The sequence below is a fragment of the Leguminivora glycinivorella genome, chromosome 13, assembly GCF_023078275.1.
Source record: "Leguminivora glycinivorella isolate SPB_JAAS2020 chromosome 13, LegGlyc_1.1, whole genome shotgun sequence".
Lineage (NCBI taxonomy): Eukaryota > Metazoa > Arthropoda > Insecta > Lepidoptera > Tortricidae > Leguminivora > Leguminivora glycinivorella.
Window position 1 is genome coordinate 15,141,839 of NC_062983.1, and position 20,952 is coordinate 15,162,790.

The window sequence follows — 20,952 nt, forward strand, 5'->3', positions numbered from 1 at the left end:
TATTTAAAAAAACGTATATTTTTCTAACAATTAAGTAAAAATCACCACTACGGTTTTACCCCTATCCCCTACGAGGGGTCTTAAAAATACCCTTACCGAGTTCTTAGAATTAGCATGAATGAGCTACGTTCGCCATGTGAGATACATACGTAAATCGTGATCCACGTAACTCATGGGAAGAGATCATGTGGAAACGCAAATTAAGTTTGAGGAAATGAATCAAAATAACGAATGTGAATGGGTAAAACCCTGCACATCATTAGTATATATTTCCATGTGGTTCCGTATGCATTCTATACGTAGTTTTGATAATTATTTTATGTAAACAGAGAAATATTAGTCATCGCTTGTGCCATAAAAGCTATTTTGGACCGGACTATGTAAGTCGAATGGCGACGAAACACTCACTCTGGAGTTGCTGGCGTCCATAGGCCATTGTGATGACACTAATATCAGACTTAACCAGGCAGACTTAATCAGGTGGGCCGTATCCTTGTGTGCCACCGACGTTGTACATGTTAAAAAAACATCTTGCTATGTCACGGTTTGCCTTAGGCCTGTTTTAGACGGCGTGCGAACTCGCATGCGATTTTATTTACGTTATTTTGCACAGCCGTCAATACCGCAATGTAATAAACTCGTACCGTCTAAATGGGCCCTTACTTTGCGATATGGAAAGGTGTCGTGTCCACCGAACTTGTAGGTATTTTGAACACAAAGAATTTCGGCGTATTCCGCTCAAACGCTTTGTCTCTGTGAATCACGATAGCAATAAGTAGCTCAGCATTTATTATTCCAGAAACGCTTAATATCCGTGTAAGTATTACCAAGTATTACAAAGAACACCATGACGCACTTCGTAACTACAGCAGAATTAGGCACTGGTCCCATCAAAAGCTAGTTAAGCGAAGCGATGAGCTGTCAGCGAAAGAAACGAACAAAAGATAGTCGCTCCGGTGTAAAAAAAAGAGAGAGCAAGCGATTTATAGTCCATCGCTCGGCCACAGATTATTAATAAGTCACTAACGTAATATTAGATCCTTCACTTGCCCGCAAAACGACAAATCTCTTCTTCTTAGTCGTATGCTCTTGTCAGAGTAGTCGTGGTCATTGGGGTCGTTGTGCTGCCTTTTTAATTGTTTCCCGCCATATTGCTTTATTTGCAGCGTTCCGCGCGCAAAGATTTAAGGGTGACCCGGTGAGAGCCCTCACTTGGTCTGTCCATCGCATTGAGGGGCGCAGTCTGGGTTTTGTACCGCCCACTCTATCCTGAACAACAAGTCTCTCTATGGCGGATTCTTCCCTACGTGTAACGTGACCGAAATAGCTAAGGGTGCGAGAGTGAACGACAAATATGTACGCTTTATTTATTTATTACTAATAAGTTACTACGTAAAACTCAGAAGAATAGTAGATATAGATACGTGCCACGCGACTACACAGGCGGACGCGTGGCGCCCCTCGGCCACTTGTTCATTCGAATGAACGGCTAGCGTTTAGGTACTTAACGCGCGACCGCGAGCGGTGACGTAGGCCTGGCTCTTCGACGAATTATTAACTCACTTGCGTAAATTCTCGCGTTTGTTTTATTTACATGCACGGGAGTGACTATCTGACTATCTTTTGTTCGTTTTTATTGGCTTCGCTTGCTCGCTTTTGAAGGGACAAGAGCCTTAGTAACATATCAGGATGATCAACCAACATGACAGTCGTTTACGCTCTGCAGCGAATCAAATGAAACTGTCTCTGACGCACTAATGTGGTCGAGTGATTAATGTGACCCCGTGTAAGGATCGGCAACTCGTACACTTCTGAGGTTCAGCGTCCATAGGCTCCGGAAGTGGGCAAAGTACGGCCGACGTAATTAGGTAATATTTGAACGATGCAATCGCAATATCAATAAAATATGTTTTTTTGCAAAAATGAAATTTTTTGGCACAAGCTATTATCGCCGACTGTACCTTTCTTTCTTTCAACAGTCATTCTGCTGATCTCCGAGACGTTTTTAAAAATCCCTTACTCGATGGAGATACGACGTTTCATAACAGAGTGCCTGATGACCATCTTCCTGCCCCATCACCAGATCCGCTCCATGATACCATAATATGGCATTGTTACGTGATTTACATATGTGTGCAAAATTTCAGCTAAATCGGAAACCCGGAAGTGGATCAAATTTAGCTTCTACGTTTTGACCCAAAGTAACATACTAACAGTAACAAGGCAAGTTAAATAAAAGCTTGTAAAAATTGGCAAAACAAGTGTTTATATATGAATCAACAACGAATTACATACGGTAATGCATTCAGTCATCACATTCCTACATAATCCTTAAACAACTCAGCCCAGTCCACCACGGCCTTCCCCAACCAGTGCACGTCTGTTTATAATTTATTAATTTTTATATAATTATATAACAGTGAAAGTTATACGATTGTTTAAAGTGATAGGTATGCAGTGTGTCTTAAATTTCGAAACTAATAAAAGTACCCTATTATTATTCGAATTATCTTCGAGGAAGTTCACGAGAAAAAAATAAGGTATGTGAATGATAATAATATTTAAAGTCACATACAGGTCGAACGCGATTAATTAACATTATTTTACCTTTTTTCCCAACGTTTCGGCCAGGTTCGACCTGTATGTGACTTTAAATATGTGTACAAAGCGCGAGAACTTAAAGTGTTATATGATAATAATAGTCAACCAACACATGAACTGTAAATACTGTTATCAAACAATCACTATTGTCTTCTAGCCTTCTTAATTATTTGTCTAGTATAAACTAGCACTGTTTACTAACAACTTATGTTATATTGATGTAATAAAATGATCACATATCGTTCGATTCCGTTTTGACATCAGTCTAGTCGTGCGCGCATCTTGCTGTGTTTATCTTATAGAATATTTTGCTATACTAAAAATGTAGATATATTTATAGAAGGTATAGTGCACTTGTGAGGAAAATATTGGTTTTAAACGGGTTAGAAATCGTAAAAACTAAACCGGTTTCCTCACGCATGGGATTAGGTCGTTTATGATTGACCGCAGCGACAGCGTTGGTCTACGTTTTATTTCTTTTTGTAAGTAGGTACAGACAACCAATTTGAATCCTAGGTCACTGTAGAACCTTTGCACAGCAAACTTCAACGTGACTTCTTATGGCAAATAGAACACGTTTTAAATAAGACAGGGTTCTAGAGTGGCCTATGATTCAAATTGATTGACCGTAAGTACATAGGTATGTTGTTCTCCTCTACAGGACAATTTTCAACCAACGTTCGCGTGGGAACAGATTTTATGGTAATTTTTAATTGCCGATCCATCTTTTGGACATTTTGAAAAGTGCTGAATTTTCCATAAAGGACTAAAGCGCGAATAGCGTGTATTTCTCATAAGAATATCGTGGCACGACTGTGATAATGACTTAAAGAACGAAAACAGAATGATAAAGGCTCTCTTGATTGTTCAAAACATAAATAGGTACAACTTGGTACAACGTTGCAATTTATCCACAAGTGGGGCAATAGTTATTTGTTATACAAGGGGGCAAAGTTGTATTTTAACGCCGAGTGTGGAATTGAAAAACGAGCAAAGGAAAGGATTCTATAGTTGAACCACGAGCGAAGCGAGTGGTTCGAGAATAGAATCCTGAACTTGTGAGTTTTTTAACACACGAGAAGTAAAATACATTTGCACCCGAGTGTAACACAAAACTTTTCCCCTCACTATAGCGAGGAAACTACAACGCAAAAAATGCGTTTATCACTGCTTCCAGTAGTTCGTCCGCAGGTGGTAAATCATCTTTATTACTAGATTCACCTACTTTTATCAATTTTAAAGCAGTTAATTTGACTTTATTCAAGGTCAAATTACTTTACCCACTAGTGGATAAAATGCGTTTTTACCCGCTGGTATTAAAGGACAAAACATGTGTTTCCGAGCTAGTGAGGGGAAAAGTAATATAATGCAATTTTTAGAAGCTTCCTCGTGTTAGCCGGTTTGATTGACTTTTAAATGGCTCGAGTTAAACCTTCGCGTCACTCTAGGTTCCATTTTAGATACCTACAACACTACGCTCGTGGTTTAAAATGCTTTAATCTGGGATTTTTCGCTCACTCCACCATTAATTAATTCAGTAAATAAAATTAAATACCTAGTTTCATTTATCATTTCAGATACCACATTCAACTAGACATTACGAGTAAGAAAAGCCATAGAAAATGAAGGCAATAATTATATATCTGACGCTGGTAGCTTCCTCACTGGCATATAATGCTAGCTACTGTTGCCCCGAAAAACATGTAATTTGGGTTGATAACAACAACTTGAACCATTGCTTAGACAATACCACCAACGCCACTATGAAGATTACTCTGAACTGTTTGGATAACTTGACATTTACAGTTTCAAATGAGTTCTTGCCGTTTAAGTTAAATCCTGATGGAAGCTTGGGGCTTCTAATGGGAGATATGTCGGAAGTCACATCAGTTGCCGTTGGCGAGTAAGTACTTACCTCATTATTATAGGTATTATTTCGACGAATTAAGAGCTATGGGGATATCCCGTTTTGAGCACATTTTGTACACCCATATTTTTATTGTTGAATTTACATACCGGTCTACATTATTAAGGTAAGTTAAAGCGCCAGTTTATACTTAGACGAGACGATTAATATTGTCCTCCAAACTGATAATCTGTGGGCTTAGAAAATTATCCCTTTTCCATAATTGAAGCCGTCATTAAAAAAAGTTGTGAATTGTCACTTAGAAAAAGTTTTTTGTCACACTCTCAAAGTATTATGTAGTGCAATCGCACGCAGGCGGAGGCGTCGGGGCGTATGAATGTTGCAAACTCGAGTCTTTAAATCGCTCTGGCAAGCCAATTGAGTTACTACGTTTCACAATGTACTATTGTCTATAAGATAAGTCTGTGCTCTTCCCCAACTAAAATAAACAATACACACTTTCAGCTTCTGCGTCGGGCGTCAGACTACAGCCGGGGAAGCGTCTGAGGTGGCGATCATATGCCAGAGTGAGATAGAGGATGAAATAGTGAGCGACGAGTTGCTGGGCTACTGTATGGCGTTGTCTAGTGTCTTCCTCGCACTTACGGCCCTCGTGTATGCGGCGTTTCCAGAGCTCAGGTAAAGAACTATCCATCCATACCACAGATCAATACAACAAGATGGCCCTTACAGGGCGACTCGCGGTCACCAAGCATACGACAAATCAGGTTTATAAAAGTTTGAACGCGTGCGACACCGATCAGTAGCGCCCAAGTATACGACCCGCTAACGGTGTCCGTGTCCGCTCGGGAAAAAATCTTAAATAATCAATTTTGGTTGCAAACAATGGTCTCTTACAGCATAAAGTGGTGTGGCAAGTCTTCTAACACTTCTACATGTAAAAAAGATGGAACAACATTCCACAGTTAAGTCAAATTAATTATTTTGTTGAATATTGTTTATTGTCCGCGGAGTTCATTTATACTGGTCAATATGGTTGTGCTGAGCGGCGCCGAGGCGCGTCCATCCCTCTTTACCGAGTTAACAATGTGATATGCTATCCCTTTCACGTAAACGACTAGGCATGGGGCCATGTTAGTTTATGTCTGTTGCGGGAACTTCGTACTGCCGTTCGTACCATGTGCTACCATTTTATGAAATATAAAAGAAAGCAGATTTGTAATAGTGAATAATTATCTAGAATCTGTAGAGTCTGTAGTGGTATTTAGTTCATTGATTAGTTTAGAATATTTAGTTGGTTATTTAACTTAGTAAACGTAAGTAAAAATGCACAGTTTAGTTATTAGTTACTAGAATGTTTTTTATTGAGATGCTATCACAATTATCATCCTCCTTGCGTTATCCCGGCATCGGCATTCGCCACGGCTCATGGGAGCCTGGGGTCCGCTTTGGAAACTACTACCAAGATTTGGCGTAGGCACTAGTTTTATGAAAGCGACTGCCATCTGACCTTCCAACCCGAAGGGTAACTAGGCCTTATTATAATTTAATTATAATATTACCACAGTACTGGTACCGGTACCATTGTCTATAATAGACATGTCCCATTCCCATCCCTACTGCTAATCATAAAGGCGCGCCATTATTTGAAACGACCAATGGCAGCACCGTGCGCGCCCGCCTCACCCCGCAAGGATTGGTGATTTGCGTCTCGAACAATATCGCTTGCATTTGGCTTCTAGTGGGGTGTTCTGTGATCCATACTTATTACTAGCTTCTACCTCAACCATCATTCACGCTGCATTTCACGCATTGCAAGGTTAAGGCTTATGGTTTTGACGCCACATACGTCACCTTTAAAGCTCGGCCACACATGAGCGTTTTGAGAGCGTAGGCGGATGATAGCGGTGCGCCGGACGACGCTGGCGTTGCGCCCAGCGCACGCCAGAGGGAACTAACGAGCGCGGATTGCGAGCGGGATGCGCGCGCATGCCGCTCTGTTAACGCTACGCTTTCAAAACGCTTTATGTGTGGCGGAGGCTTAAGTTCCTGCGTCGCGTCGAGTGTCAGAGTAAAGACGGGTGGCAAAAGGTGCATGCCTCTGGTGGCAATTATATATCCGAGAGAGAGAATGGGCCTGAACCTTGACACGTCAACGTTCGGCTCGTTGCGTATTCGGAATACCAGTCGGATTTGGCGCCATTCAGCTCCAATAATAATTGAGCCTATACACGTCCCTCTGCTGGGCACAGGCCTCCTCTCAAGCATAGGTATATCCATAGTTCCCACGCTAGTCCAATGCGGAAAGCACAGCAAAATAGTAAAGACCCGTCGGTCAGTAAATAAAATTCCTCAGACCATGATTACTTTGGCTTCGCTCCAGCCGGAATTTACATGCAATCTGACTAATCTGAGACAACTTTAGGTGTCTACTTTATTACTAGGTACATAATCCTATGCTATTCTACAAATTCACTCTCGGTGCATTTATTAGTTGACTCGGTTCGCTCAAGGGCGAAGTTATTAAATTGTTATGTAACTAAATGAAAACAACCGGAGGATACTTTTCTAATTAAAGCTTGCTTTTAAGATGAGTTGAAATGATAAAACCACGAGTAGGTATTCAAATATAAGTATTCGTGTTATGAGTGGCATAATTATGTGGCCTAGCCTACCCGTGAGCGTTGCGGGTCAAAGTGAACCGAAGAAAATTGCGGAACTATTTAGGACGCATTTTAAGGTGAGATCACCATTAGGCCCGTCGCAATATGTGATCGATGCTGAGACTAGTCATGATAAGACAACGATCCATATAACGCCCAAGCAAGTAGCAAACGTTATAAGAAACATGACTAGAGGCAAATCCCCTGGTAGTGACTGCCTCAGTATCGAACACTTAAAATATGCTGGGACTCATTTGCCGAGAGTTTTGTCTATGTTCTATTCATTGTGTTTAAGTCATGCGTACTTACCAGACGAGTTAATGAATACCATCGTTGTACCCATAGTGAAAAACAAGACTGGAGACATCGCTGACAAGACCAACTATAGACCAATCTCTTTAGCAAACGTACTTGCCAAAGTATTGGATAGCATGCTTAACGCCCATCTTGACCGCTATTTACAGTTTCAGGATGGACAATTTGGCTTTAGACCTGGGCTCTCGACTGAAACCGCCATTTTGGGCCTTAAGCATGCTGTTCGGTACTACACTGAACGGAGCACCACCGTCTACGCATGCTTCCTGGACCTCTCTAAAGCCTTCGACTTAGTTTCTTATGATGTTTTATGGCAGAAGATGAGGGACAGGAACATACCTACGGAATTGACCAGCATTTTTCAGTTTTGGTACGCTAATCAGCGCAACAGCGTACGGTGGGGTGGTGCACGATCAGACTCGTACAGCTTGGAGTGTGGCGTGAGACAGGGGGGGTTGTCTTCGCCAAAGCTCTTTAACTTGTATGTGGACGGGCTTATATCTGAGCTCAACAACACGCATGTGGGGTGTCACGTGGATGGTGTCAGTGTAAACAACATCAGTTACGCTGACGACATGGTGTTGTTGAGCCCATCGGTGAAGGCGCTGAGAAGGCTCCTAAAGGTTTGCGAGTCCTATGCGCACACTCACGGTTTACAATACAATGTTAAAAAAAGTGAATACATGATCTTTAAGGCCGCCGGTAAAAGACCAGAAATGGCGCCTGTTAATGTGCCTGACATTTGTCTTAACGGTGCGCCATTACAGAGAGTCTACAGCTGCAAATATCTTGGGCATTATCTTACAGACGACCTTAAGGATCATTTAGATATTGAAAGAGAACGCAGGGCGCTGGCGGTGAGGAGTAACATGTTGGCTATTATTATTGTTTCAGAGATCTACAAGGGAAAAGTATCACATGTTTATGCAGCACGCAAGCTATTTCTAATGTATTATTTTGTATAATGAAGGTTATGATGTATTCACACATGACTTGGTGCGCCATTAGAGGTAAGAAAATCAAACAATAATATTATTATTGAAATCGGACAACAACACTAAATCAATACTAGAGAGAGGTGTATTTTAATAGCCCTAAAACCCCATACAACTAGGGAACAAATCAAATTTATTTATTGAATATATTTGATTTGTTCTTTTTTAAATAATCACACTACTATATTTAAATTATAAATTGAAATAAATATCATACACGAAAGAAAATAATTTGATTTGTTCCTTAGTTGTATAGGTGGCAGCACCATCTCTCTCGCTATACCGTAATCCTCTAAAGGATTCATATAGAGGTGCAAGCACAAATTGCTCGAGTTGGTCAAAAGGCGCCTAGACTTATCAGAGATAACAGACACTAGAGAAATTTCGTCGGGTACAGTCAAGTTCATAAATATGTGTACATTTTTCACCTTATTGCAACAAATTAAGGTGAAGAAATGAACTCGACTGTACCACGGCGGGCTGGTGGTCTAGTGGTAAGGACGTTAGCCGCGTAAGCTGAAGACCCGGGTTCGATTCCCGGCTCGGCCACCAGTGGGCCTGAACCCCATGTTAAATTGAATATAAAGAAAAATAAAGGTGACTCATATCGTACAATTTAAGACAGGTTGGAATGTTGGGATTCCCCGAGTAATTAGAAAGTACGATTAAAAAAAAACCATGAGTCAACAGAAGTAAGGTCGGTTACCTGCCTTCCTGGTGAAAGTGAGCTATGACGTAACTTAGGTCATCTGGGTTATTTAGGTTTATGTTTAACAAAGAAAGAACTTAGGAATATGTGTAGGCTGTTTAGAAATATGTGTTACCTTTCAAGAAAAGAGGAAAGTGCCTAATAATTTACTCAAAAAAAAATCGTACGTATCACAAGTAACCATCTCACAAAATATATAATAGTACAGAAGGCTCACTCCTTTAATATTCACAAAATGCCGCCATTCTTAATTCTTACCTACATTAACAAATAGACCGCACGCGAGCAGCCGACATTGAATTCCATTGCGCCGCTCGAAGTAACACTGAATAGGCCGCGAACTCGCGGCCCCCGGCATGTACTTGTAGCGCGGCGATAGAATCGTGGAGTGAGCCGCCCCTGCCAATGCTCAGACGATCACTTATTAATATTTCCTTAAAAATACTGTAAATGTAAAATACCTATTGAAAATCTCCATAACCATTGGTTTCAGGTTTCCTGGCTTACTACTTCAACATTTCAACATTCTTCTGGATGAACGCCATAGCTATACAGATTCTTATCAATATGAAGTAAGATTTCCGACTTAAATACGTTTGTTATTTTTTATGTTGTATTTACTTTGGAATTTATAACCATTGTATTATTTTCAGGTATTCATTGAATAATGATAGTTTGAGAAAGTTTTTGTTATACGCCCTGTATGCGTGGGGTGCGCCTGCCGTCCTCACATCTATAGTGATAATAGTGAACTATGTCCCCGGGAGCCACATGCGGCCTGGGATAGGCTACAACCAGTGTTGGTTCCTTGGTGAGTTGGAATTTCCTCTTTTCCGCACTTGTATCGTAATGTACTGTCGTAGTACGTCTTGTATACGTGAGGCGCGCCTGTGTCCTGACCTCACCGCCATATGCATAATATAGTGAACTATGTTCTCGACAGTCATGTGCAGCTCATGATCGGACACAATCAGTGTTGGTACCTTGGTGAGGTGAGATGAAGTAAAAATAAGAAAAAGATACCTATAAGGGCTTCCATCACAGTTGGAGAGTTACGTTACGAGCGAGGCGAGCGGAACTAGTTGTTGGTAGCAATGTTTTGTGTTATACATTGGTCTTTACATTGAGTAACGTAAGTGCTGTTGCGTTTTTGGGGAATAAACTAGGTATTTTAACTTCTGATTAGCAGAAACGTCTGCAATCGATGCCACTAGGTCTCACCCAAGGCAGACATTTTCCACTTTTAAATTTATTCTAAGCCTATAAACTAGGTAGACTTGTATTGACATCTTTAATGTCGGGTTTTAAATATGTGTGCATGACAGACAAAAGTACGGTAGTAGAAAAAGATGTGAATAGGATATACCTTGTATATTGTAAAGGCTGCGTCTTTATTTGAGTAATTCTCGAAAAGTTTGTACGTTTGGACCACGTCTCCGATTTTGATACAAATTGGTAGGCTGATGACATGAAGCAAGAAACTAGGTGTCCCAAAATGTCCCAGGTAATTTGTATGAAACTTACCTTTTTTGTTACCGAAAATGTGTAGAAATTTGGTAACAAAAAAGGAAGGTTTCATAGAAACTACCTGGGACATTTTGGACACAGTGGATCTTGCTCAGCATCATGGACTCTATCAGCCTACCAATTTTTATCAAAATCGGAGACGTGATTCAAATGTACAAACTATTCGGGAATTGCTGATTTCGATTGCTCATACCTCTTTCTTCTCCAGACATCAAACGCACGTGGATATATATGTACAGCGTGCTCACGATTTTAATGTCGGCAAACGTCGCGATCTTCGTGTATGCTTCCGTCTTCTTGTGGAAGCAGACCTTTGCGTCCTCCCACCTGCAGGCACTCAGACATAAGTGAGTACCGGCCATTTACCTATCTTATATTTAGTATGGAAATATTGACACCCTAGAATAAATAACTGATAGATAAATGAATATGTGAAAATTTCACGACGATGAAATCCCTTGCCCTTCGTTTTGATTGAAATTACGATGTTTCCTGATTTCAATCGCTTCACGTACTTTCCTGATATAGTAAAGACGTTCAGTTGAAAGGACTGATAGTATAGACGTTCATAAATAAATATAGGACATTCAGTTACGACGGGATTATGGGATTATGCAGACCACGGACGTAATGTCATGTCCAAATCATCGGGTTAAATATAAACGTAAGTTTTACGCGATTAAGTCCCGTTTTAATTTAGTGAAGATCGTGCTAGAGAATTCTGTTGTACCTGTACAACATCACAATTGGTGACTACATTACAATATCTATAATCCGGTTCTGTTGCCGATACAAATGTCGGCGATTGGTGGAAAAATCGGAAAACCTACTGGAGATTAGAGTCCTTCTCCATATAGTTTATTTAATGCCGGATTACTGGACGTTGCGGACCATCGAGGTTCCGAATAGTCGAGATTATACTGACACTCGTTTGTGATCGTGATTTCAGGTCGTGGATGATGTTTCGACTGTTTATAATAATGGGATTGCCGTGGATATTCGAAATGGTCACCTCACTGACACCGGCTCACGGGTTTTGGTAAGTTCTCAATTTTATAAGAAATAGTTTATTCAACTAAGGACAAATCAATTAATTTTATTAAATGCAAACATTGCTCACCTTAGTGCGTTTTCACACTATCCGATCCGATATCGGATGTCGGAAGGATTTCAAAGGCAAAAATTAAAGATGGCGCCTTAAATGTATGGGATATCGGTCCTACATCCTATATCGGATCGGATAATGGGAAAACGCACTAAGAGTTGGTTGGTGGTCCTAGCCTTATCAGAGAACATACATTAGAGAATTTTCTACGGGTACCAGCAAGTACCTACTGACATTTTTGAGCATACAAACGTGAGCTTCAATTTTTTTAAGGGTCCAATTTCAATAGCTTAACCTGCCACTGGAGTAACAATAAATGTAAACTTTCAGGGTGGTCCTCGACATCATAAACTGCCTCCAAGGCCTCATAGTATTCCTAATACTAGTGGTCTTCCGTCGGCGAGTGATCAAAGCACTATACAACAGGAACGCGCTACTCTGCTTGACTAGTTTGGCCGAGAACTACTTAAAAGGGTCTGATGATGAGGAGGATATTGTCACACCCACTGCGGGTGTGCCTATGGAGGAAACTGGTGCTACTTAGAATGTTGCCTGAAGTGCTATCTACTGACTTGAGTGGCACAGATGTGGTTAAACATAAACTCTTGAATGGTCGGCATAAGAACAAATAGCGGAACCTGGATGCATTTCAGAGCATTTCTTTTTTTTGCCATTTTTTGTACTTTGATTGTTTTAGGGAATTTTAGGTCAATTGTACTCAGAATCACGAGTACTTTCAATCTCACTGGGAGACAAAAAGTGTCCCAGAATTTCCATACATTTTTGTTACTTTCCTCTTTTGTTACCCCATACAAAATGTACGGAAAATGGTAACAGAAGAAGAAAAAATCGCATGGGACAATTTTTTTGACTACTTGGATTGAAAAAGCTAGTAATTCTGAGTAGAAATAGCATTTTTTTTTTCAAAAATATCACATTTCATAAAAGTGGCAAAAAAAAGAAATGCTCTTCTCAGCATTTGGATGCGTGTTGTTATTGCGGTTGGTCGGGAAGATTAGAAGTCTAGGGAGAAGAATTTCCTTAGAAATGGGTCACTTTATAAGCTCCTTAAAAATGTTGTTTAAAACCTCTAGATTGCAAAGAAATGGATCATGCAGGAAGGAAAATAAGTCTGTAGTTTTAGAATTGCGGATTGTTTCTCTGGATTTGGCATATCTAACGGCCCAGCCACGACATTGGTCTAAGCGCGACAGCGGTGAGCGGCAGCCATACGTGCGAATGAAAAGTCCCATCGCTGTGTCTCGCTCTAATGTATGGCCGCCGCTCCCCGCTGTCGCGCTTAGCCCAATGTCGTGGCTGAGCCGTAAGTAAATGTCCTTCAAGCGATGACAGGGACATCTTCGTTAAGTTTTGTGCGTTAATTTTAAGTGCAGTGATATCTTGCGAAAAACTTTTATCAGCTGAGCAAGTTGGTAAGAAATACGCAGCTTATGTCGATTTAAAACACTCCCGTCGGTCGTGTTTTCATTTACGAGTATCGCGGCCCGTTGAGAATTTCCTAGTTTCCCATTCATATCGTATTGTATTAAGTTTTAATTAAAAGGCCTCTTTACAGCTTTACCGAATACTCAGTTTGAAATAAATTTTGTTGTGTAAATACCTAAAAATATGTAAACTATGTAATATAGATTATAAGACCGTCCTTATAAGTTAGGGAGTTTTAGTATAAGTAGGTGAAAACCAGAATGAAAAAGTTAAAATTAAAGTTTTCGTTATCAGGGTTTTTTGTAGTAATAAGTACCTTGTATGAAACGAAAGGCAGCTATTTGTGATAACTACTCATGTTATATAGTTTATAAACAAAAACCTGTTTCAAAAATTACAGTGTTTATTTACTTATTCTTACATTATATTTAAGACATCATTTAGATACAAACATGGAATTAACTTAATTAATATTCTTAACATAATCCAAAGGTACATACAAAACAGAGCATTTTCAAAGTGACTCCGTTATTTCAGAAAACCGAATGATATGTACCTAAATGTTTTACGACTCTGTCGACGCCGACCGCCGTACGTTTCTCATAACCTATATATGTACGGTCCCAGACACACACCTGTAAATTTTACTTACGTAAGTAAGAACAAAGCTTTTTGCTACAATGAGATAGCGATATTAATTTCTTCTAGTCATTCGTATATTTGATGGCGACGCTCTATACATCCTCACACCCGGCTTGCTTGCTAGTTAACTACACTAGCACGTTGGTACGACGTCGACACGTACGGCGGCTTGCTAAGCACCTGGGGCCCATTTCTCGAAGCTACAACTTACAATCTACAAGTGTTTGTCATTGTCTAATATGACAAGTTGGAAAGAGACTTCCGCTTGTAATTTGTAACTTTCAGTTTTGAGAATGCCCCTGTTGTGTACGCTCTGGGCTTGAGTTCCATTGCTACCGCGTCAGGTAATGGTTACCATTTACGAGACAACTTTAAATGTTACCAAATAGGAGAAGACTTTTCACTTTTTCGGACATGACAACAATTTAGTCGTTCACCGGGATTTAAAATCATTTTTAAACAAATTTCAACTAGGTCAATCCATTCAGCGGTAGGAGTGACTTTTAGATTCTCAAGATCTCGGCTCGCGGGACTTGGCCGCCGGCGCTGACCACGTTTGTAGCGCTAACTATATTGTAGCTGTATTCATTTACTATTGGCGGCGACTTTATACAGTAACTGCCATTGTCAAATGTATTTTGAACACAGACACACTTTTTAACCTATGTATGTTCTTGCAATAGATAAATAAACTCAACAACCCATGTTATAGCGCCTGGAAAAACTCTCATAGCAATTATTCTGTTTGAGTATGTTGACATTGATTATCAGACAAGTTATTAATTATTTCAATACACTTTTTTCACTTTTTTCTGACATGACAACTATTTAGTCGTTCACCGGGATTTCAAATCATTTTTAAACAAATTTCATCTAGGTAAATCCGTTCAGCGGTAAGAGTGATTTTTGGATTTTCAAGATCTTTAATAGTAAGTATGTATGTCGTTTCAATTGGTACCTCGTGAGCAGGATACGTGGTCTAGTGTGTCTCGGGGTCGTCGACCTCGTTGACGATCTGCGTGGGCTGGAAGTCGTCGTCGTCGTCGGCGCCGGGGTGCGTCGGCACGAAGTGGCGCGGCTCGCGAGACTTGGCCGCGCGCGCCGTGCCCGGAGCTGACCACGTTTGCTGCGCCTGCTATAGTAATAAATATTTCACATATTTTCTGGCATAGTTACTTTTCGAATAGGAAAATGTAGGCGCAAACTTGACTTTCGACTACCAAAAGCTTGCGTAGAAGCGGACGGAGTGGCGTAAGTGCATTGGAGATGGACGCAAGTTCGTCGATGAGACCTGGTTTGCGGCACAACTTGCAGTCAAAAGGGAAAGAAGGCACCGTAACGAAACGTCTCAATGGGTTGCAAGCTTTCCTTGTCAGCTATGTGGAAAAGTATGTCGCTCTAGCATAGATCTGTTTAGCCACAAAAAGTTGTTTCTCGGGCATTGTACCATAAATCATCTATCAAATAGACGCTAAGGCAAAAGTATATACATATACTCCCAGAAACGTTTTCTAATTTAAAGTAAAAGAGGTTTTTGGACCATAGGTATGCGTTGTATAATTTTCAAACTACATTACGTAGTACCACGGAGATAAATAGGTATTATTGTAAAACGCTTCAGCGATGAGTGGAGAAAGGTTAGGATAGTGTTGCCACGTCAGTGACAGCAGCCTGTTATGGAGGCACTGGCAACACTTGGCGACCTTGGTGTGGTAAAATGTCAATTTGCTTTTCCTTTTTTTTTTTTCTCCTTGGCTCACCTCTTGTCGCTGGTGGTCGCGCACGCGCTCCAGATACATGTCGTAGACGAAGCGCGCCATGTGCGGCATGTCGCGTGCGACAAGCGACAGCTCCTGCGGCACTGCGGCGCCCGCCGCGCGCTGTGCGGGGTAGCGCTCGCCTGGGACGAGAACCAGCTCTAGAGGTCGCGCCACCAACTGTAATGAGAATATTATTATTTAGTTATTTAACAATGATACAGGCAATGCTCTTATTTCTAACCAAAAACCGAGTAGATTATCCAGAGGCAGTGAGTTTAGTTCTTCCTATGAAAATGTCGTCTAAGCATTGCTTTTTGTCGTTTCTGTTAAACATGACGTAGGTCGGGCATGATATACAAAGAGATCTTTGAATGAATCACGGTTATTTTCATTAGACTTATACTGACCAGGATATAGACCGTGATTACGTTTTATGATTTTTGTCGAGCTCATGATGTGATTTTCATGACGCAACCCGCGGAGGAAATAAAGGAATGATATACAAAAATCCGCTTACAACTGTAGGTGAGTATGACCTTATTCAGTGACCTATTTAAAAAACCTAGACGTAGCAATATGACTTTAATCAAATCAATTGTTTCAATGGACCATAAACGTGTAACGGGTCAGTTAAAAAAATAATAATTAGGGTTAATGGTCCGACTGATCTTGCAATACAAACAATTTCGGTTTTTTCGTGGAAGTATTTTGCACACAAATTGATATATCTAACGAAAAACCCCGAAACACTTTATCATTTGTATGCATCTTTTCATGCAATTTTATTACGAATCAAATCAGTCATCAATGTCATTATTCACTTTTTATCCTATTTACTATGAACAGAAGCGAGACCTATCGTGTGATATCCTGATTTCATAAATGCAACAATATACCTACATAATATTTAAGAATTGTGGCTTGTGGCTTGGCATTGCCTTACACACTTTATATTAGTATTTTCTTAAAACTGATTTTATTACCACATAACGGTCACGTAAGAATCATAATTCTCTAAGGTGGATGTACCACTGCTCGACAGGTTAAGGGAAAATATTTATGTGTTCCGTGATATTACGATAATTTACCCATCTATACAAAACATATCCATCTTTTTTGGGAGATGTGACCTTTAACTTTGTTAAATGCAATTAGTTTCATACAGTGATAATATAAAAAAATCTCAAAATTAAATAAAACGTAAGTCAATACGCTTGTCCGAATAACTGACAGGTGCTTTTGCTGGCAGTCCTAATAGATGACATCTAAGTATGATTCAGGAAAAACAGTAAAAAACAAGTGTTTTGGGTTAAAATTTACTACAAAATTAAATAATTTAATAAAAAAAAAAACGTATTCTGTTGATAACATTTACTTTTTACGTGTTACATTTATGTAATAAAATAGAATAAGTCGGCTCCGCATTTTGAGCAAAATAAATTATGTAATGAACTAAAATAGGGATTCCCCCAAAATAAAAATTGTATTCCACAGGTTCTGAAATACTTTGCCGGCTCCACTTCTTCGTCGTTTAAATCCACCTCTGTATCTGGAAGCATCACCATACCCAAAGTTTTGTGAAAAATGACATGTCAAGCACTACCCAAAGAAATTATACAGATTTCACTACATTTAACGAGAAAACATATCAATAAAACCGTAAAAGATATACAAAAAACTGTCTATGTGCATGTAATTTGTTTTTTTCAGTAAAGTTAATGTGACTTACAGAAAAATATGCTGATAATATGAAACTGTAAACGATTCGTTTTGGCTACTTTAATCGTGATATCCTGAAAAAACGGCTCGACAAACATTGGGACTTGGAAAATAACGTAACAGTCCCAATAAATGCCAGCCGTGTCGAGTTTTAGACTTGCGACGGTTTTCAGTCCTAATAAATGACACGCTTGTTTATCACAGTAACAATGAACGAAATCGACATTTAATTACTTAAATATCTTCCCGCACATTCTAGCACCAACACAATTATAGAATATGTTCACAACTTACCGTGAAAGTATTTTAAATAAGTCAGCAAATACGAGCAAAGCTTAACCAAATCGCTAACAAAATTGCGAGATTGATTGCTCATGACAATGTCATCACATATATTATTCATTAATTGAAAAAAGTTTCTATATTTTATAATATGGCGTATGAAATGTGAAGGCTACAAACATTTCTCATCTAATAAATCTAATTGCGATGAATGTAACGGTAATCTTATCTTATTAATCGCTATTTAAACCATGGGTGACGAGTACTAGTACCGCGTCGAGCACTAGTACATCCACCTTATAACTTATTAAATATGTCATAAATCTTTAACTATTTTACCAGAAAGAAAAGGACAAGAAAACAAATTGTTTAAAAGTTTTCCTTGATATGATTTATGTGATCAATTTCGCCTTTACAACTGTAAATATTTAGGTACATTTTAACTAGGTCCACGGTCACAACTAGTTTGGCTATGATGGCTACAGCAAGCAATTTAACATGGACAAAACGATGATGTAAGATTATAATGACTTTGCGGATTCACAGAGTTGATAAGAACCTGTGTACATATTTGGAAGGAAAAAAGTTGATATTACAATAGCAACATCCTGAACTGATGATTTTTGGATTTTAAGTATATCTTTGTGTGTATTCTCAGTATCAATGAAATAACGCTACACAGGATTTGATACTTATGAGATCATGTTCGAACTTCTCAATGCAGCTTGTGCAAACGTGATTGTCAGTACATAGGAGCACTTGAGATGTACATATGGCGAATAAAACCAGATCAATAACAGATTTGATACGTCTGATACTCCTGCTTACAGAATATGAGCGCGATGCCGTCACCCGTCTGAAGTAACAATGCCTGTCTGTCATAATTTTACGGTTATTACTCTGACATAAGGATATAAAAACCAGCCGAGAGTATGTCGAGTTTTTTAGTGCAGCGTGTTGTAGACTAAACTAACCAATTAAAAAAAACGAAAATAGGCATTGCAAAATAGGTAGTTATTCCCAAAGGCTGGATTTGCTGGCGTCCATACCCTATGGAGATAGCTTAGGATTACTTATTAGCAAAAATAAAGTAAGTACACAATATTACTGTAATATTTTTCTTACATAATTAATAAAAAAAATAAGAATAGCCATGCTTATGTACCACAAAAAAAACTGACGATAGAGAATTGAAGAAGCCGTTTGACACAACTCAGTTAAAATTTTCTAAACGTCTTCGGGTACAAAATGACTGAACCCAAAATTTTTATACATTAGGCACGTGAGCATAAAAATAACTAGTCGTTATTAAATATTTACCAGCTGACTAAAGCTCTCCAAAGTGCTTATGCCAGTTTATATGTAGAAATACCACTAACTGGCCATCTGGCATTTAAATGTTCGATTTGAAAATATCATGATATCATATCGCATAGTAACGTGCCGGTGGAACTTTAGTGTCGCTATTAAAATCTATTAGCACTTGAGTACACCTGAGGTGAGATTGCGATTTTCTACAGTAACGACCCATTACATTATTATTAGCGACAAATGGAGGTGCTTACAATTACTTTTGGAAGTAAGTATATTGTTGATTTTTACTTTGATGTTTATAAAATTTTAAGCACTACTGGTTAATCCTATTTATTAACCAGTAGTGCTTTTGTTTTCTTTCATCCGGACCCACATCCCAGGCAGGCACCAGCGCTGGAGGTGTAAAAGTGGACCAAAGATGCGTACTAACTGCTGTTTTTTAGGGTTCCGTAGTCAACTAGGAACCCTTATAGTTTCGCCATGTCTGTCTGTCCGTCCGTCCGTCCGTCCGCGGATAATCTCAGTAACCGTAAGCACTAGAAAGCTGAAATTTGGTACCAATATGTATATCAATCACGCCAACAAAGTGCAAAAATAAAAAATGGAAAAAAATGTTTTATTAGGGTACCCCCCCTACATGTAAAGTGGGGGCTGATATTTTTTTTCATTCCAACCCCAACGTGTGATATATTGTTGGATAGGTATTTAAAAATGAATAAGGGTTTACTAAGATCGTTTTTTGATAATATTAATATTTTCGGAAATAATCGCTCCTAAAAGAAAAAAAAGTGCGTCCCCCCCCTCTAACTTTTGAACCATATGTTTAAAAAATATGAAAAAAATCACAAAAGTAGAACTTTATAAAGACTTTCTAGGAAAATTGTTTTGAACTTGATAGGTTCAGTAGTTTTTGAGAAAAATACGGAAAACTACGGAACCCTACACTGAGCGTGGCCCGACACGCTCTTGGCCGGTTTTTTATTTAGTATGGCGTGGGAAAAGAGGAGGTACAGTCAGGCGCAAGCCACCAGGTCACGCTCTTGGTCAACAGCCTCGGTACTGACCTGGTTGAAGGTGGGCTGCAGCTCGAAGCAGTTCCTCAGCAGACTGGCTCGCGCGAAGATGTACAGCCCCAGTCTTGCACGGGACGCCGCGAAGAGCACATATGTGGCCTACAGTACAGGCTACTCGGCACTGACCTGGTTGAAGGTGGGCTGCAGCTCGAAGCAGTTCCTGAACAAGTTGGCTCGCGCGAAGATGTACAGCCCCAGTCTTGCACGGGACGCCGCCACGATCAGACGCCGGAGGTCGCGCACGTGGCCCACGGCTTTCGTCCGCACAAGTGATACCAGCGCGATGTCATTCTGCTGACCCTGGTACTTGTCGACCGTCGTCACCTGATACAAAACAATATATTTAATAAAACGTAACCATTTCGATATATTGCTGGTTTTTGCCAGCAGGGTTAGCACATGATTGCCGCGGGAGTATGTCGCCGCGAGATAGACTACCTGTCCTTATGTCATTAATACAGCTAGAAGAAGACGTCACTCTATCTCGCGGCAACAAACTCTTGCGACAATCACCTACATGAGCTAGCACGCCTGAATCTCTTTAAAACGTAATCATTTACATATATTGCTGGTTTTTGTCAGCAATCAGCAAAGGTACTTGAGATTCGTTTAAAGATTCACACCAGGCACCATCTCTTAAGGTCAGATTGAGAGCGTAATGCGCTAAAGCTGTCTGCGTGTTACTTAGTTGCGATTTTAATTATTGATATAAATATATCATAATCAACGTTTCGAGGTCTCCTCTTATTTTGATCCACCGGTAGATACCTAACACATTTATTTAACGCCACATTTTTACCTTTTGGAAGAGAGCACATAAAAAAAAACATTAGACTAAAAATAGGATCCGGCTATATAGAAACAGTGACGCTGGTTTTCATTTTAAATCTCCTCTTCCCGTTACTCGTACGCATAACGGGTAAAAACCATGCAT

At 39.7% G+C, this 20,952-nt stretch overlaps 2 protein-coding genes across 4 annotated transcripts in view; one reads left to right on the forward strand and one right to left on the reverse strand.

Moving 5' to 3' along the window:
- Positions 1-2,343: 2,343 nt before the first annotated feature.
- LOC125232643 (probable G-protein coupled receptor Mth-like 4) lies at positions 2,344-12,557 on the forward strand. 2 transcript variants are annotated; one of them, XM_048138391.1, is made up of 9 exons: positions 2,344-2,540; positions 4,179-4,504; positions 4,973-5,146; positions 8,341-8,456; positions 9,644-9,722; positions 9,804-9,961; positions 10,886-11,024; positions 11,627-11,716; positions 12,113-12,557. In XM_048138391.1, exons 2-9 carry the CDS (start codon positions 4,224-4,226, stop codon positions 12,324-12,326), a joined length of 1,251 nt encoding a protein of 416 aa, XP_047994348.1. In that variant the 5' UTR covers positions 2,344-2,540; positions 4,179-4,223; the 3' UTR covers positions 12,327-12,557. The 2 variants fall into 2 exon arrangements, with proteins under 2 accessions (XP_047994348.1, XP_047994349.1); XM_048138392.1 differs by lacking the exon at positions 2,344-2,540 and having other exon boundaries at positions 4,163-4,504.
- A 1,859-nt stretch (positions 12,558-14,416) lies between these two features.
- The window catches only part of LOC125232641 (RNA helicase aquarius), a 111,355-nt gene continuing 104,819 nt past the window's right edge, over positions 14,417-20,952 (reverse strand). For both annotated transcript variants that reach the window (XM_048138387.1, XM_048138388.1), the window contains 3 exons: positions 20,145-20,342; positions 15,631-15,807; positions 14,417-15,005 (listed from right to left, as the gene is read on the reverse strand). In XM_048138387.1, coding sequence (XP_047994344.1) covers positions 14,850-15,005; positions 15,631-15,807; positions 20,145-20,342 — 531 coding nt within the window. In that variant the 3' untranslated portion in view covers positions 14,417-14,849. The remainder of the gene's footprint in view (positions 15,006-15,630; positions 15,808-20,144; positions 20,343-20,952) is intronic.

Coding starts and splice junctions, on each gene's coding strand:
- LOC125232643 (XM_048138391.1), top strand. CDS start 4,224: ATGAAGGCAATAATTATATATCTGACGCTGGTAGCTTCCTCACTGGCA. Junction 5,147..8,340: donor GCGGCGTTTCCAGAGCTCAG/GTAAAGAACTAT, acceptor TTATTGTTTCAG/AGATCTACAAGGGAAAAGTA. Junction 11,025..11,626: donor CTGCAGGCACTCAGACATAA/GTGAGTACCGGC, acceptor TCGTGATTTCAG/GTCGTGGATGATGTTTCGAC.